At 45.0% G+C, this 15,494-nt stretch overlaps 1 protein-coding gene across 2 annotated transcripts; it reads left to right on the top strand.

The window, feature by feature from the left end:
• Nucleotides 1-321: 321 nt before the first annotated feature.
• Nucleotides 322-15,040, top strand: RLIM (ring finger protein, LIM domain interacting). Of its 2 annotated transcripts, XM_069867846.1 has the most exons (4): nucleotides 322-461; nucleotides 10,920-11,108; nucleotides 11,960-12,043; nucleotides 12,865-15,040. In XM_069867846.1, exons 2-4 carry the CDS (start codon nucleotides 10,940-10,942, stop codon nucleotides 14,397-14,399), a joined length of 1,788 nt encoding a protein of 595 aa, XP_069723947.1. In that variant the 5' UTR covers nucleotides 322-461; nucleotides 10,920-10,939; the 3' UTR covers nucleotides 14,400-15,040. The 2 variants fall into 2 exon arrangements, with proteins under 2 accessions (XP_069723947.1, XP_069723948.1); XM_069867847.1 differs by lacking the exon at nucleotides 11,960-12,043.
• The last annotated feature ends 454 nt before the right edge of the window (nucleotides 15,041-15,494 follow it).

The raw sequence follows: 15,494 nt of genomic DNA, 5'->3' as shown, positions 1-15,494 counted from the left end.
GACAGGAGTGATCCTTGCGAGTCCCTCCCAGCCCAGCTCGCTCTGTGGAACCGAAAGACAGGGACATGGGCCGGGGCGCCTCAGGGGGACGCAGGGGGAGCACGGAGAGCCTCAGAGGCTGTGGGAAGAGGACACGGAGGTACACGGGGAGCCCTAGGGGCTGGAACAGGGACACAGTCCCCCCGCTACACCTCAGCCTCCGCCCCGCACCAAAATGGCGACCCCGGCGCTGAAGGCGGGGGGGGGGGGGGCAAGGGGCGTGGCCTGCGCGGGGCGCGCGCACCTCACTTCCGGCTGCCGGCGGCCACTTCCGGCCCCGTTCCCTGGTAACAATGGAGCAGAAAATGGCCGCCTGAGCGGGGAGGCGGCGCGGCGCGGCGGCGGGCGGAGCGGGGCGAGCGGCACCGGGCCCCCCAGCAGCGGGCACAGCGGCGGAGAGGGAGCCGGGACGGCGGCGGGTGGTGAGTGCCGGGGCGGCGGCGCTCCCGGAAGGCGGGGGGAGGCCCCGTCCCGCGGCGGCGGCCCCGCCCGGGGTTGGTGGGGGGGGGCGGTGCGGCGGGGAGCCCGGGCCTGGGCGTGCGGCCTGATGGCTCCGCGGGGCCTCGGCCTCCCGGCCCCTCCGCCACGGGAGCACGGGGGGTGCTCGCTGCCCCCGAGGGGCCCTCCTCGCCTTGCGGGGCCCGGTAGGGCTGGGGGGAGTAGTCAGAACCAGCCCTTGGTGGTGGGGTGGGAGGAGTTGGAGCCGCCGCCTCGGGCCTTGCTTGCAGCCCAGGGGTTGATTGGAGCGGCGGGGGGAACCCTTCGTGCCTGCCGTGATCCGCCCGGGGCCCGTTTCGGCCGGTGATACTTGCTGTTTCTGCCCTATTAGTTTCTCTCCAGTTAATCACGTCATCTTTGCTCCGTCACCTTCGCTTCCTGTGCAAGTTCTTCCGTTCTTTTTCATAGCGTTTGTTGGCATTTAAGGTTTCTCTTTGCCGTGTTTCAAAACCTTTGGCCCATGCGGTTAGAATTGTGGGTTACTTTACTTTCTGAGAGCTGCCTTAATGGGGGGGCAATCACGTTGTATATAATTGTACATACGTATATGTTGTGGTTATTAAGGTTTGTAGTGTGCCTCAATTTTAGTGTGTGGCAGAAAGAGCCCTGACAAAAGGTTTCTCAGCCAAAAATACGGGTTCTTTTTTTTTTTTTTTTACACTAATCTTGTTTTTCTCACCGTTTTTCAGGAAGAGAGCGCCTTTTTAAGAGACTTTATAAACAAGAATGCACACTCGTTTGCACCCAATAGTCCAATCATACACCTGATTTATTTTCCCTGTCCACATTGGCGGCGCTGCTCAATTTCAAGTTGTAAGTTGTTAGCAAGTGCCAAAGAAGTTCCGACATAGACTTGTCCGTGAATTTTAATTGCAGTGAGTTGTCAAGTCTCTCCCCCCCCCCCCCCCAAGAAAAAAATAACAACCCAACAACCCCACATACTTGTCTGTTTGTTGTGAAGTTAATTATATTAATTGCAAGTCAGGTGCTTAGTTCTGTGGTAGTAGTCACCTAGCTCTTAATGAATTCCCTCTACAGGTTTCCCATTTTGCAATTAAACGAATGATAGCTTGGAATTATGTCTTGCCTTCTCCTGGCAAGAGGAGAATGCACCACACTATAAAACTAAGGGCTTCTGGTTCTGTTGGACAACTAAAGCCTAATGACTGCGGTGTTCTCTTCATCAGCAGTTCTGGCTACATACATGTTTGTCACTGAAATAACCACACCAGCATTTCTCAGGCACATAGTGGTTGTCGTCTGTAGCCTGTTTGTTTCCCGTGTTACTGAGTTCACGGGCGTGCCAGGATGTGCTGGAAAGCAGCGTTAGAGTGTGTGGGCTCCACAACCTGGTCTGTTTTTTTGTTGTGTGCTTTTATTTTACTGGTATGTTTGGGGAGTGGGGAGTGTAATCCCAAAATGGAAATATTTTTAATATACCTGCATATTAATACTGCTGCCTTGCTTGTTCCCTTATTCCTCTTCCCTATGGGAATATGTCAAAATAAATCCCTTGATCCTGGCAGAATGCTTCTCATCACAGTGGAGAGGTTGTGGGTTGTTTTACAGCTATAGTATAATGTTGCGACTTTGTGTACTTGAGCCTCAGGGTTGTCCTGAAGTGTGTTTAAATAGAGCTCAACATGTTACTAGATGGTTCTGAAGGTTTTTGTAGAGAATTCAGTTTCGATGTGTGGAAACGCCTGAATCCAAAAAGGTTATTCACTATTTGTCCCAAGTTTTTTGTGACTTAATATCAGGCTTGATGAAAGCTTATCAGCTCTTGAGCTTGCAGAAGTTTATCTTGAAGGGATAAAGCCAAACGTGAACACCTCTGTCCTCAAAGCATTTTGAGGGTCTTGTGTGTCTCAAACCCACTACTTTTGAGCAGTGTGAAAGTGTGGTGACTTGGAGTCAAGACCTTTGTGTGGTGAGCCGAGATGGCCAGGAGCATTGCAGAGATTCCAGTTTGCTCTGGCACAGGTCCCTGGCTACAGGTCAGGTCATGAGAAGCGCATGAGCTTGTGTCTCTTTCAAACTGTTCCAATTTTTATTAACAAAGTACTTGTAACATTGTGTTGATGTGCAGTGCTGGAGCTCAGCTTTTTACTCTATAGCCTTGCAGAGTTGTACCGTCTCTAAAACCATCTAACGATAATTGAATATGTAGGAAAAGTCAACACACATTTTCTCTTAGTTTAGTAACTGTAAAAAATTTTGCTTCGAGCACAGTTAACTTCAGTATGCGAGACGTATGTGTATGATATCTTATTAAAATGCTTGAGCTTTCCGGCTGTGGCACATAATCAGAAATGGAGTTCTTGTCTTACAGATATCTATTTAAATTCTAATCAGTTGTACTTCATTTTGTTTTCTACTTCTGTACGTGTTAGGCACCAGACATCAACAACAAACTGTGTGTGGGAATTCCTGTGGGGGTTGTGGTTGTGGAGATTGTCACTGGGTTATCGGCCTTCAGCAGTAGCTGTGTTGGCAGCAGTTCTGTGGAGATGAGGAGGTTCGGTTGTGAGTGTAAAGAAGTAGTTTTCTTTTTTTAATTGCTCTTTGGTGAGTTATGATTGGCTTAATGCTTTCAACGATGAGAAGTTCGGTTTCTTCTGAAATCACAGCAGTATGTGATGGTCATCCAAGCTTCCTTGAATGTCAGTCCTGTTCCATCCCACTATCTTTCAGTGTCAGCACTGGTTACTTGCATACAATGTTACTTCTTCCTTTGAGCTGCAGAGTGGGCCTTGGGCTCGCTGGCCTTGTGGGAAGCTGCATGACGAGGAGAAGAGCATCACTCCATGGGATTCCAGTGCTGGAAACTTCTTACACCTTATAGACACTAAGCTCTCTCTTCTGTTATATGATCTGAATTCGAGGGCAGAAGACATTACTGTCTTAATTGTATTTTTAACTTGTATGTGAAAAGTACAGGTGATAAACCACGGAGCCCTGCATTTTGGCAGTTCTTACTGCGTTTTATTTCCAGAACTCGGTCTTTGTTCCATGTGCTTTCAGGGCTCTAGAGTTGCTAAGCTCTGCCCTTTCCTGCCGAAGACAAGATTGGGAAACTTCAACAAGGTTTGTTTCTTTCCTGACTGTATCTATGCTTTGGGAATTGACACAGCCAGATCAGTTTTTCTGCCTTGGTGACTGTTGGAGACTGTGAGGGTTCTCTGCCCCAATTTCACTTCTCTGACTTGTCAATATTTTATAATACAGTGAAGAATGGTTCTCTTCTACATCCCAGCAGGTGGTTCTGTTGAAATGTTGTCTTGTCTTTTTTTTTTTTCTTTTATTCTGTGGAATTTTCTGCAGAAATGTCCATCTGCTTTGTTGTTTGAAACGTCTGTTCGGAATGACAGCTTGTTCTATGGCCTTTGGTTTGATACATACTGGGGCAGTGAAATAGCTGAATCGATGTTCAATGCTCCTTGTTAAGACTGCATTCAAATTTTATAGTACTTTACACAGAGTACTTCATAGAAGACAAAATTCCTTTCCAGCTTTCCAGCACATTCCATGATATTTTTGAGAGAAAGATGACATAGGGAGTTTGTGAGTGTTTGAAATTGTGGTAAGTTTAATACAAATCAAGTATGAGCCTAGATCTGTTGTTTGTCATTGTCACCAGAAAGCCAGGGGAAGAATACCAGGGGAAAAAAATTGTATCCAAAATTCATGATGCAACTTTTGAAACTAGAAAAGTCTGTTACTTGTTACTGTGTCTAAGATGTAGATGAGTGAATTTTACCTGTGCTATCAAAGCCTTTGGTGTGATTGCAAGAGGAAACCTGTGCACCAGCAGGAGAAGAAAACCCCAAACTTGGCATAATGAAGCTCCATGTATAACACAGATAGAGAGCTATTTCATCACACTGCTTTGTGGTATCTGTTTCCTTTAATGATGGGATGCGCTGACAGTCAGACTTTGCTCCTGCTTTTGAACTTGCAGACTTGAATGATGAAATATTTAAGGTGAAAATGTAGTTTATATTATGTCCTTTTTTGCTGTTAGTTTTGAGTGTTGAGAAGTTGGATCCTGACTGGCGTGGAAACTGTTTTTCAACTTTTGATTCTTCTAGGAAAATCCAGTAGTAGGGAGGCAGGGTGGATTGGATGAACCCTGCACATGAAGTTGGCTCTCTTTGTGCTTAAAGAACCCTGGGTAACAGGACTGCCTGTTCCAGCCACTGTTCCTGTCACTTGAGAAATGGAACTGGAACGGTGAGCCTGCCAAACAGGGGGTGTGTTTTGTAGCTGCTGAGGTCAGAGCTCTAAACGCTGAGCTTGGTTTACTTCCGCTCTGGAGCTAAACTGGCTTTGAGGTGTGTTCCGTGAAAGCAGGGAAGGAAAAAATGTATCTTCTGTAGCAACCCAGCACAGAAATCGGTATTTCTGGCTTCCTCTACTGATTCACCTCCTTTAGTCAAAGGGTTTGATAATCTCTGCAGGCTGGAAGAAAGCAAGGTGCTCTACCAGTTAAGGTACCTAACTAAGATGAGATTATGAGTCATAAATGAGAAACTAGTCTTCTGCTGAGCACATCTATGAAACACTTAGTCATATTTCTATCGTCTTTTTTTGTTTATACAATGTTATTAATTATATTGACGTGAGGCAATTCTGAAAACGTTCCTAACATCCAGAAGACTACACATTTTCTTGTAATGTTCCAATCCTGGTAACACCCAGGTGGGGGGAGTTTTAGAGAAAATTCTCTTTGCACTGCTACCCTGTGAACATCTGAGTTGTTTCTGCAGTTTCTCCAATTCCTTGCCTTTCTCCTGTTACAGTTTGAGAGTTGTCCCATAAATCTAATGAAGCTTATAGCTTTTTAGGGCGTTGCTTTTCCTTTGAACCCTGCAAATGAACGATTCCTGAATTTGTCAGACCTTCTCGGTTTTCCCTCATTAGTTTAATGAGAGTTCTGATGGTTTATGTGGTATTTTTTAAATATCAAAAATGAATTCAGGCAAAGATAGTGCCTTGGTATTCAGTACAGATACCTAATGTCAGGAGAGATGGCATGTTTCTGAAGAAGAGCTGTGTTTTTTTTTCTCTGTGCCTTACAGTCCATTAGTGCTTCTGGGAAGAATTCTGTGGTCAAGGGCTACACAATATGGAGATACAGTGTTATTGTTGCAAGCAGATAGACAAAGCAACTATTTTATCACTGCTTGCTCTTCAGCTAGGTTGCTTTTCAGCAGAAGTAAATTCCTGACTGATTGGATTTAGTTTACATAAAGGAAATAAAATATTTGTTGTACTGTAAGGATGATAACTGTACAGCTGAATGGCTGCTTAGTACTTGTGAGTTGTTCCTATGCAAAAGAGCATGATACTGCTTGCTCTTGCATAAAAGACTGTACCAAACAGTATCTCTTGTGGGTCTGCTGTTTTGCTCCTGCAGTCTCTGCAGCGGAGGAGAGACAGCCTGTCACTCCTGTTATGAGATCTCAGAGATGGCTGAAGCGTAACTGCAGGGAAGGTGCTTGCTGCCGTGTGGAAGGATGGGAATGCCAATTAAGAATTCACTGTGGTTAATGTGTCTGGATGTTCAGCTGCTGAAGAATTTCCCTTGATTTCTTTTTTTTTTTTTTTTTAAAGGAGCAGGTCATAGAATCATAGAATCACCAGGTTGGAAAAGACCCACCGGATCATCGAGTCCAACCATTCCTATCAATCACTAAACCATGCCCCTTAGCACCTCGTCCACCTGTGCCTTAAACCCCTCCAGGGAAGGTGACTCAACCCCCTCCCTGGGCAGCCTGTTCCAGTGGCCAATGACCCTTTCTGTGAAAAATTTTTTCCTAATGTCCAGCCTAAACCGCCCCTGTCGGAGCTTGAGGCCATTCCCTCTTGTCCCGTCCGCTGTCACTTGGGAGAAGAGCCCAGCACCCTCCTCTCCACAACCTCCTTTCAGGTAGTTGTGGAGAGCAATGAGGTCTCCCCTCAGCCTCCTCTTCTCCAGGCTAAACAACCCCAGCTCTCTCAGCCGCTCCTCGTAAGACCTGCTCTCCAGCCCCCTCACCAGCTTTGTTGCTCTTCTCTGGACTCGCTCTAGAGCCTCAACATCCTTCTTGTGGTGAGGGGCCCAGAACTGAACACAGGATTCGAGGAGCGGTCTCACCAGTGCCGAGTACAGAGGGAGAAGAACCTCCCTGGACCTGCTGGTCATGCCGTTTCTGATCCAAGCCAAGATGCCATTGGTCTTCTTGGCCACCTGGGCCACTGCTGGCTCATGTTCAGTCTCTGTCAACCAACACCCCCAGGTCCCTCTCCTCCAGGCAGCTTTCTAGACAGACTTCTCCTAGTCTGTAGCACTGCACAGGGTTGTTGTGCCCCAAGTGCAGGACCCGGCATTTGGCCTTGTTAAACCTCATGCCGTTGGACTCAAAGGTGGTTGATTCTCACTGTGATTCCATTGTGTTGTGCAACCTTTAGGTGGTTCTCACCCCCTTTTTCCCATGAGGAGATTTTCATTTCTGGATGTCCTGGCTAAACTTGGCAGTAATCAACAGATCTGAACTTCCTGCTCACCGATGTGACCTTCCCCACCCTTTGTCAACTCCATGCTGATGAGGGAGGACACTGAAGAAGGAAATTCTGAATCTGATAAGAACAAAGTGTCACTTTGAGTTGAAGTGGACCCCTGGAAGGAAGAGAAACAGAGCTGAAGTGGACCTGCTTATTAGATAACCAAATGTTGGTTATTTGTAACCTCGTGGTATACCTATCAGTTTTCCCTCATCAGGGTTCCCCGCGTTTCTGGAGTTAGCTTTCTTAATCCAGTCTTAATTGTCTGCGGTATAGGAGCTGAGAGCAGAGTCTTGACTGAGGGGCAGGCTTTAGAGTGACTTCTGCAGTGCTCTCCCATGCTGGAATGGGAGCGAGGTGAGGTAGTGACTGCCACTGTGGAAATCCTGCTGTACTGCCAGATGGGCCCTAGAAGTCATGCTGAGACAGGAGTCTGGAGAGTCCTAGTGAGCTCAGTCTGGTCAGGTCATGCTATGTAGGGAGGTGGTGCTTACGATGGACAATATGGACTGTGAGCTGGGTGGACAGGGGAGGGATTAAGACTAGCAGAAACTCTGGGGTAGAAATCCTGTTCTTCATTTCCTGGTTACCATATCAGAGCTGTAGTTTGAAGAGTATCATCCCATTTGCTGTCAGCAGTAAAGGAAGGGAGAATGTCTGTCTGGATGTGCATTTATGTATTTCTCTGCCATCTGTATTTCTGTCAATATAAACATCCTATGTAGATTTGTGGCTTCTCAAGGACATTGAAGCTAAAAAGTATGAAACTGGAGTGCAGTGGGCTAGTATAGTCTAGGAAAAGACAATGACTTTGTCACTAGCAGAAACAGTCCTGATGTAAATGAAATTCCTAGTTCAACATCCCATCTCTGAAGCTTTTTCTTTAGCCATAGCATCTTTTCACTCTTGACTGATGGCTGATTTTGTGGTTTAGGAAGGGAGATAGGAGATGATGGAGGAGAAAAGAGGAGGAAACCTGCAAATAAGCAAGACTGACTGACTTATTCTGAGTATTTCTGGAAGGACTGCTAATCAGTTTGTTGGTGAGCAAGAGATTGTTTTGTTTTGTCCCACTTCACTTGTTTTGACTTTCTCTTTTTCCCTGGCAAGGAACGGTGCTCCTTGATCTTCAGAAGTGGGATTGGCAAATCTGTTTGAATCAATCAGGTGTTGTATAGCCAAGGTGCCTGCCAGCCCTGGCATCTGCCCTTAAAAGGACAATTCCAAAGCATAAGCAGTAAACAAATGTTGTGCTATATATGCATGGTGTGGTTTTCTTTTTTAAAATCTTTTGTAGGGTTAGTCTAATGCTTACAAATTTGTTAATATTGCCATCTTTATGGAGACATTCTTGAAGTCTGTAAATACCAAGGTGGCTGTGATTTTGGGGCAAAGGACTTTACGAAGCCTTTTGCTGCTCCTGTCCTTCAGCACCTTACTACATCCCCTTATTTTCTTAATCTTTTAAGATTGTCAGCTTTTACTGTTGCCCTAAAAAGGGGTATGCTGGTTAGAGTTCTGATGTGTATCCCAGAGAACTAACGCATATTCCAAGGTTTTATTTTGGGTGCAAGTCGCTTGTTCTCTTGTTCTATCTGAGGCATTATTCGGATGTTTCTATTAAAAGCAGCTGTCTTTGTGTTCTGGTATCATCTCTAGAATGACTGTGTCTTTAAGCGAAGTTACTTGGAGTCACAACTCTGCTGCAGAAGGCTTGTAAAAAGTTGTCTCAAGCTATGTTTTCATTAGAAATACGTCTGAGGTTGGAAGGGCGTACGGATTTCATAGCTGAGCCTGGTCCAGGTGGAACAAACCTGCTGTAGGCATTGCACGGCTTTCACCATGAGCAGGCTTGTTAATTGGCATATTGGCAGTGCCACTGCAAGGCTTCAGGTGGCTTCAAATTAGAGTCATGGTTTCAGTTGGAAGGGACCTTAAAACTCATCCAGTTCCACCCCCTTGCCATGGGCAGGGACACCTTCCACTGGATCAGATTGCTTAAATCCCCATCCAGCCCGGCCTTGAACACCTCCAGGAATGGGGCAGCCACAGCTTCTCTGGGCAACCTGGGTAGGGCCTCACCATCCTCACAGGAAAACTTCCTGATACCTTCCTGATACCTTTTCTAAATCTCCCCTCTTTCAGCTTCAATTTGCAGTGTAGCGGTGCAGAGGAGGCTGGTTGGCCTCCATTTGCAGTGGTGGTAACTTTAGTGATGGCTGCTTGCTGAGGGAAGGGTGGGAAATAACCTTGATTTCTTTGGTAAAATGGCAGGGACTCCCAGAACCAAATACCAGATGCTACTGAGTGGCAACAAGTAATTTGTGCCTTAATACAACTAACATAAAACCAAGTCTACTGTGTCAGAATTCTAGACAAAGAGGGTTGGAGTCACTGTTTTATCTGCAAGTCTGTACCACTGGGGTGTCTCATCCTGTGCATTTTCTACTGGTACAGACTGAGGCTGTCGGTGCACTTTAGTTTTCACAGCAGCAGCTGAAATAAACTACCCCAGTGATGATGCAGTGCTGCTCTTCTGTGGAGAAGCACTAATGTAAACTGTGGGCAGTTGTGACTTGACAGCTGTGCTGACAAACCAGAAAAAGATGCTTTTTACACTCGACAGATGTCCAAGTGTTGGAAAATTTCCAGCGAGAAGCAGAAAAGCTTTATTCTTCCAGTATTTTCCTGTCACATGAAGTATGGTTTAAATGAAAGGAATGTTTTCTGATGGGGAATGTTATTGCAGAGCTTTTTAGCATGCGGAGGATTAGATTGCTAATCACCTCTCTGAGTAGATTCTACCAGTTGTACAGGAACATTCTTGGTGTTGTGAATAGTGAGGCGTAGTGATTAAGGAAACTGGTTATTTTTTTAACTTCATTTGATATCTTTGCATGGCGTGAGCAGGGCTCCATATGCATTGGTTTTGTTATAATATTTATCAAGTATAGGCAAGGCAGTCATTGTTAACTTTTTTTTGACACACTGTTGTCAGGGATCTCATCCATATGAAAAACAATATGAGGAGAAGATGATGTTGATAAATACCCAGTACAGAAGGCAGCTCTTCCTAGCAGAAGTTATACCTGGTGTACACTGTGGAGTTTGTCCAGGAAATCACAGCCTTCGACACTAGTAACTCAGTAAAGCTGAAACTTGCAAGCAAATTTCTTTTCATGACATAAAGCTGGTTTTACAAATCCCTTTCGTTTTTGAGGAAACTAATAGTCCAAGTTCTGTTTTTTTGCATGCGTGGCGTTCCATGGCATCTCCCATCTTCTCTATTTGAATCCTTCATCCAGTTAAAACTTGGATGTTAAAGAGGGTATTTCTCATAGCAGGCAGTAAGGTAGGTTGATTCCTGCTTCCCTCATGGTAGCACCAGGCAGGAGGAAGTGCTGGACACTGAATCCTGGGCCTGTTTAGAGTTAGCATGATCACAGATGGCTTGTGCCTTGTCCTGCACAGGTGGGTTGTGTTGAGATTTTGTGAGTTGGACAGTCATGGAAGGATGGTCAGTTGTGTAAGGAAGGACTGAGGGTTATGGCTGGTATAACATGTGTTCGTCTTTGCTGCTTTGAGTAGTTGATATTGATGGGCACAGATTTTGTTTGTACTTCATGCATGAGGTTCGTGCTTTGAGCATTATTTCATTGGGGGGCCCCTGTGGTTGTGCAGCTTATCTTAACTGAAGCCTCATATGAGCAAACTTCCTGCTCCCCAAATTTAAGGATAACAGTGACGGATGTAGTACAGGTTTGACACCCTTAAATTTTGTGCTGTGTTCACTTCACTGGATGAAGGTGTTTTGTTGGTTTTTCTTCCCTTTTTAGGTACTCTGCCACTCATCAAGATGGAAGGGTCAGATTCTAGTGATAAAGGAAGTATTGATCAATCAGAAGCACAACGCCAAAGCCAGCTAGATCGGTTAGATCGAGAAGAGGCTTTTTATCAGTTTGTGAACAACCTGAGTGAAGAGGACTACAGGCTTATGAGAGATAACAATTTGCTAGGAACCCCAGGTAGGTCATGCTTGTGTGTGTGCATCACTCTAGAATTGCTTGTAGGCAATGTGTGTCATCCTGTTCTCCTAAAGCGGTTTCACCTGCTTAGTTGTGTGCTGCAGTTGTGTTCCATGGAAGGAAGTATCTCCTTGCTGATTTGCACATACTCAAATCTGAGTGGTCCTCTGCCTGGCAGAGAGGCAGTTAGGATGATGTGGGTTCATCAGAGACAGGAGTCTGGTGTTTACGCAACTGGGTGGGGACACTGGCCCAGTTCCCGCTATGGACCCTGAGAGGGTTTTGATTGAAAACTCATCTCCCTTAAGCATCTGTGTAAAAATGCTATGCTGGTGAGGTTAAGAGTTTGTCATGAGGCTCGGCGGTCTGGGGTGAGACTCTGCACAGACTCTTCTTTCAGGTTTTAATTGAATTATTACTTCAAATTGACTTTTTACAGAATGATACTTAGTTCAAACCCGTTCTAATTTAAAACATGACTTAACTAATTTAAACCTTTTTTCTTGCTTGTGAAGGTGTTACCTTAAATATTTTACTCTGGACAGCCATTTAATTTGTACAGGATAACAAAAATTGCTGATAAATAGAGGTTCCAAAACAGGATGCACACATGATCTGTCTTGATTAGGTTGAAGCTGTTGGGTCTTTCAGTTTCAGCAAGACTCTCGTGGGACAATGGTGCTGAAATGTCAGAACTTTCCCTTAAGAAACTGTTCGGCAGTCTCATTATGGCAGGATTTTATTAGGAAAAAAGCTAAGCAGTGGCTCGTCCCTTCTTTAGAAGCGTTTGATGATGCTTGCCATACGTGTGATTTGGAAATATTTTTGGAAAATTTTGCTTATTTTCTAAGGTGAAATTACTGAAGAAGAGTTGCTGAGAAGGCTACACCAAGTTAAAGAAGGTCCGCCACAGCAAAACAGTGATGAGCATAGAGGTATATACAGTATTTGTGAAAACCCTTAACTTTAGTACCCCATACGGACCTTAACATGAGTGCAGGAGTGGAACAAGTTAAGCCTAGGCAGGTGCAAGGTGAGCTTTGTTTCAAAACTAAGTGCACATTGTGTCTGGTATCTGCTGCAGAGGTCAGTTTGGGACAGATTTCATGCATAATGCTCCTGTTATTTGCATCAAGAGAGATGAATTTAGTTGTTTGCATTTTTTTACTCAAGATTGCCTTCCTGTCTGCTCCTTTCAGGAATGGGTTTTGGCAATTCCTCTTTTTTATCCACCATTCTTCTCTTCTAAAGATGCTCTATTACTTCAGTTACCACCTCTCTATTGAGATTGGTGGAGGGCGCTTGGAGCTTACCACTGGAGTTCATTCTTTAGTGAGAGATTTGCTATAAAACTATTTGTCACGCAAAAGGTCAGGGCAAACTTATTTCTCTATTTAGCGGTCAATAGATCACTCAGTTGTTTGGAAAGGAAAACACAGATTATTGATGTGTTATGATACCTGAAATGTGACTTTCCATTTACTTAATGATAAACAATACACGTTACTATGATGACTTGTTTGCTACTTGATAGCTGCAGCCTCTCTCTATGTATTAGAAGCATCCACTCCTGCTCCCTTCCAAGAGCACTGGTAGATGAGAATCACGATGCTGTGTGTGAAACCACAATAGCACTTGATAGGATTAAGCACTTCTGAGTTGTCACTTGTTAAACTAAGCAATTATGTTCTTGGAAAAGATCACTCCAAAATTAGCTCAGTACTCTAATTTTGGTAGTTCCCTGTCTCTTTCGCAGGTGCAGAGTCCGCAGAAGATGTTTCAAATGGAGATTCTATAATAGACTGGCTTAATTCAGTCCGACAGACGGGAAATACAACACGAAGTGGGCAACGAGGAAACCAGTCTTGGAGAGCAGTGAGCCGGACTAATCCAAATAGCGGTGACTTCAGATTCAGTTTGGAAATAAATGTCAACCGTAATAATGGGAATGCAAATCCAGAAACTGAGAATGAGCCATCTGTAGAGCCTTCCAGTGGGGAGGATTTGGAAAACAGCCAAAGTGACTCTGAAATTCAAAGGTCTGAATCGCCATCTGTAAGGCAGCCTGGATCAGAAAGGAGCACTTCGGAGGAGCTGACAACTGAGGAAGCTTCCCCTCCTAGAGGGCAGAGGCGAGCAAGAAGTAGGAGTCCAGAACAGCGGAGAACACGGGCTAGAACTGATAGAAGTAGGTCACCTATTAACCCAGTGAGTGAGACTCCTCGCAGGTCTCGTCACAATACATCATCTCAAACACTTGACCCCTCCTCAGGGAATGAAGCTGAGGGAAGCTCTAGAACTAGGCAGCATGTGACCTTAAGACAGCACACAGTGGGGACTGAGATGCCGAGTGAAAATGCAGTTCTCTTTTCAACCCCTGAAACAAGACCTGTTCCTCAAGCAGCAGGCTCTTCAGAAACTAACAGCACCGGTGAGTCTGCAGCTCCTGGGCAGAGGCCTCCTACCATAGTGCTTGATCTTCAGGTGCGAAGAGTTCGTCCAGGAGAATACCGGCAAAGGGACAGCATAGCCAACAGGACTCGGTCCAGGTCCCAGACACCCAACAACACAGTCACTTATGAGAGCGAACGGGGAGGGTTTAGGCGCACATTTTCACGTTCAGAACGTGCTGGAGTGAGAACTTACGTCAGTACCATTAGGATTCCTATCCGTAGGATCTTAAACACAGGCTTGAGCGAGACTACATCAGTTGCTATTCAGACTATGCTAAGGCAGATCATGACAGGCTTTGGAGAGCTGAGTTACTTCATGTATAGTGATAGTGATGCGGATCCTAGTGGCCCAACTCCAAATCAGAACGTGGATGCTTCAGAGGCACAGAATGGCACTGGTGGTACTTCAAGCAATGAAAGCACAGATGTTAGCTCAGGGGAGGTGTATGAAGGCGGTAATGAAGGTGGTTCGACATCTGGTGCCAGGCGTGAAGGTCGGAATACAAGGGGATCGGTCACATTTGAAGAAAGCGGTTCTCTACCATTCCTTAGCCTAGCACAATTTTTCCTGCTAAACGAAGATGATGATGACCAACCCAGAGGACTCACCAAAGAACAAATTGACAACCTGGCCATGAGGAATTTTGGTGAGAGCGACGCTCTGAAAACCTGTAGTGTGTGTATTACTGAGTACACGGAAGGCAACAAGCTCCGTAAATTGCCTTGTTCGCACGAATATCATGTCCACTGTATCGATCGCTGGTTATCGGAAAATTCTACTTGTCCCATTTGTCGCAGAGCAGTCTTAGCTTCTGGTAACAGAGAGAGCATTGTCTAAACGAGATCTGCATCTATGGCCAAGCAGTGGGTGTGATAGTGATGGGCAAAGAAGTCACTTCCTTTATGGCCACTTTTTGAGTGGTACCTCAATGTATAGTAGTGACTTGGAGCGAATCTTCCCTCGTGAACGCATTTTCTCTGAATTCAAGCTTTTAAAATCAGAAAATTTCTTTAATTGGGGTTTTCAAGATTGAGTCAGTTTGGGTGTTAAATGCCACTCGTCCAAAGACATCTGCCCACTTGCAAGTATTTTTTATTTTTTTCCTTGAAGAGTGTTAAGTTTTTCTTCCCCACACAGCCCCTGCCATCCCAGTCCAATAAAATTTTGTCCTCAAGATTGTGCGTTTGAGGAGTTCTTTGAGGAGTCGGCCCAGCTAAACATACAGGAGTCGCAGAGGAGTTATTGCAAGAAACCCAACTATCAGAAAAGATCTGAACTTAATTGCACACTCGAACATACTTTTGATTTTCGTACTGGGTTCCTATTGGCCGTGTCTGTAAATAACACTAACGGTAGCCCTTTCCCCATCACTATGGCACGCTGTAGGAGGAGCTGGTAGCTTAATTGGGATATTTATCTTGTTGTGGAAATATAAGAATTGCCTATGCTTGTTTAAATAAAAGAAATCTGTTTTAAAATTGTAAAGCTTTTTTGTAGGAGCTCAGTACTTTTCCAAGGCGCTGTTGTACTAACGCAGTAAGAATTAAAATTGTACCGTGCTTAGAAATCAAGAATGCTTTTCATACAAACCCCACCAAAAAGAGAGCAAACTCGGTACGAGAGCCGCTTCTGTAACCGTGTACCTGTCGGGAGCAGTACATGCCTGTACTATTGATGTGAACAGCTGCTGTAACAGAACAACAGTTGCATCAGACATCTGAATTGCATTAAAAACTTGAAATTAGATGTTATAGTTGCAGTGTTTTGGCTCAGTAATGGCACCAAGAAAGATGATAAAAATTAGAACCTATTCTAATGGCTGGTTATTTCTTGGTGTGGTTGCTAGTGTGTAAGAACACAACCCGTGCTGCTTCCTTCAGTGAGGTTTATGCCCAGTTTTTTTCTAGCAACTTTTGCTTTCAATTTTTAAGG

Source organism: Phaenicophaeus curvirostris, chromosome 13, assembly GCF_032191515.1.
Source record: "Phaenicophaeus curvirostris isolate KB17595 chromosome 13, BPBGC_Pcur_1.0, whole genome shotgun sequence".
NCBI lineage: Eukaryota > Metazoa > Chordata > Aves > Cuculiformes > Cuculidae > Phaenicophaeus > Phaenicophaeus curvirostris.
The sequence above is the reverse complement of the archived record's forward strand: the minus strand, read 5'-3'. Positions and strand labels throughout refer to the sequence as shown.

Coding starts and splice junctions, on each gene's coding strand:
- RLIM (XM_069867846.1), top strand. CDS start 10,940: ATGGAAGGGTCAGATTCTAGTGATAAAGGAAGTATTGATCAATCAGAA. Junction 11,109..11,959: donor CAATTTGCTAGGAACCCCAG/GTAGGTCATGCT, acceptor TTATTTTCTAAG/GTGAAATTACTGAAGAAGAG. Junction 12,044..12,864: donor AAACAGTGATGAGCATAGAG/GTATATACAGTA, acceptor TCTCTTTCGCAG/GTGCAGAGTCCGCAGAAGAT.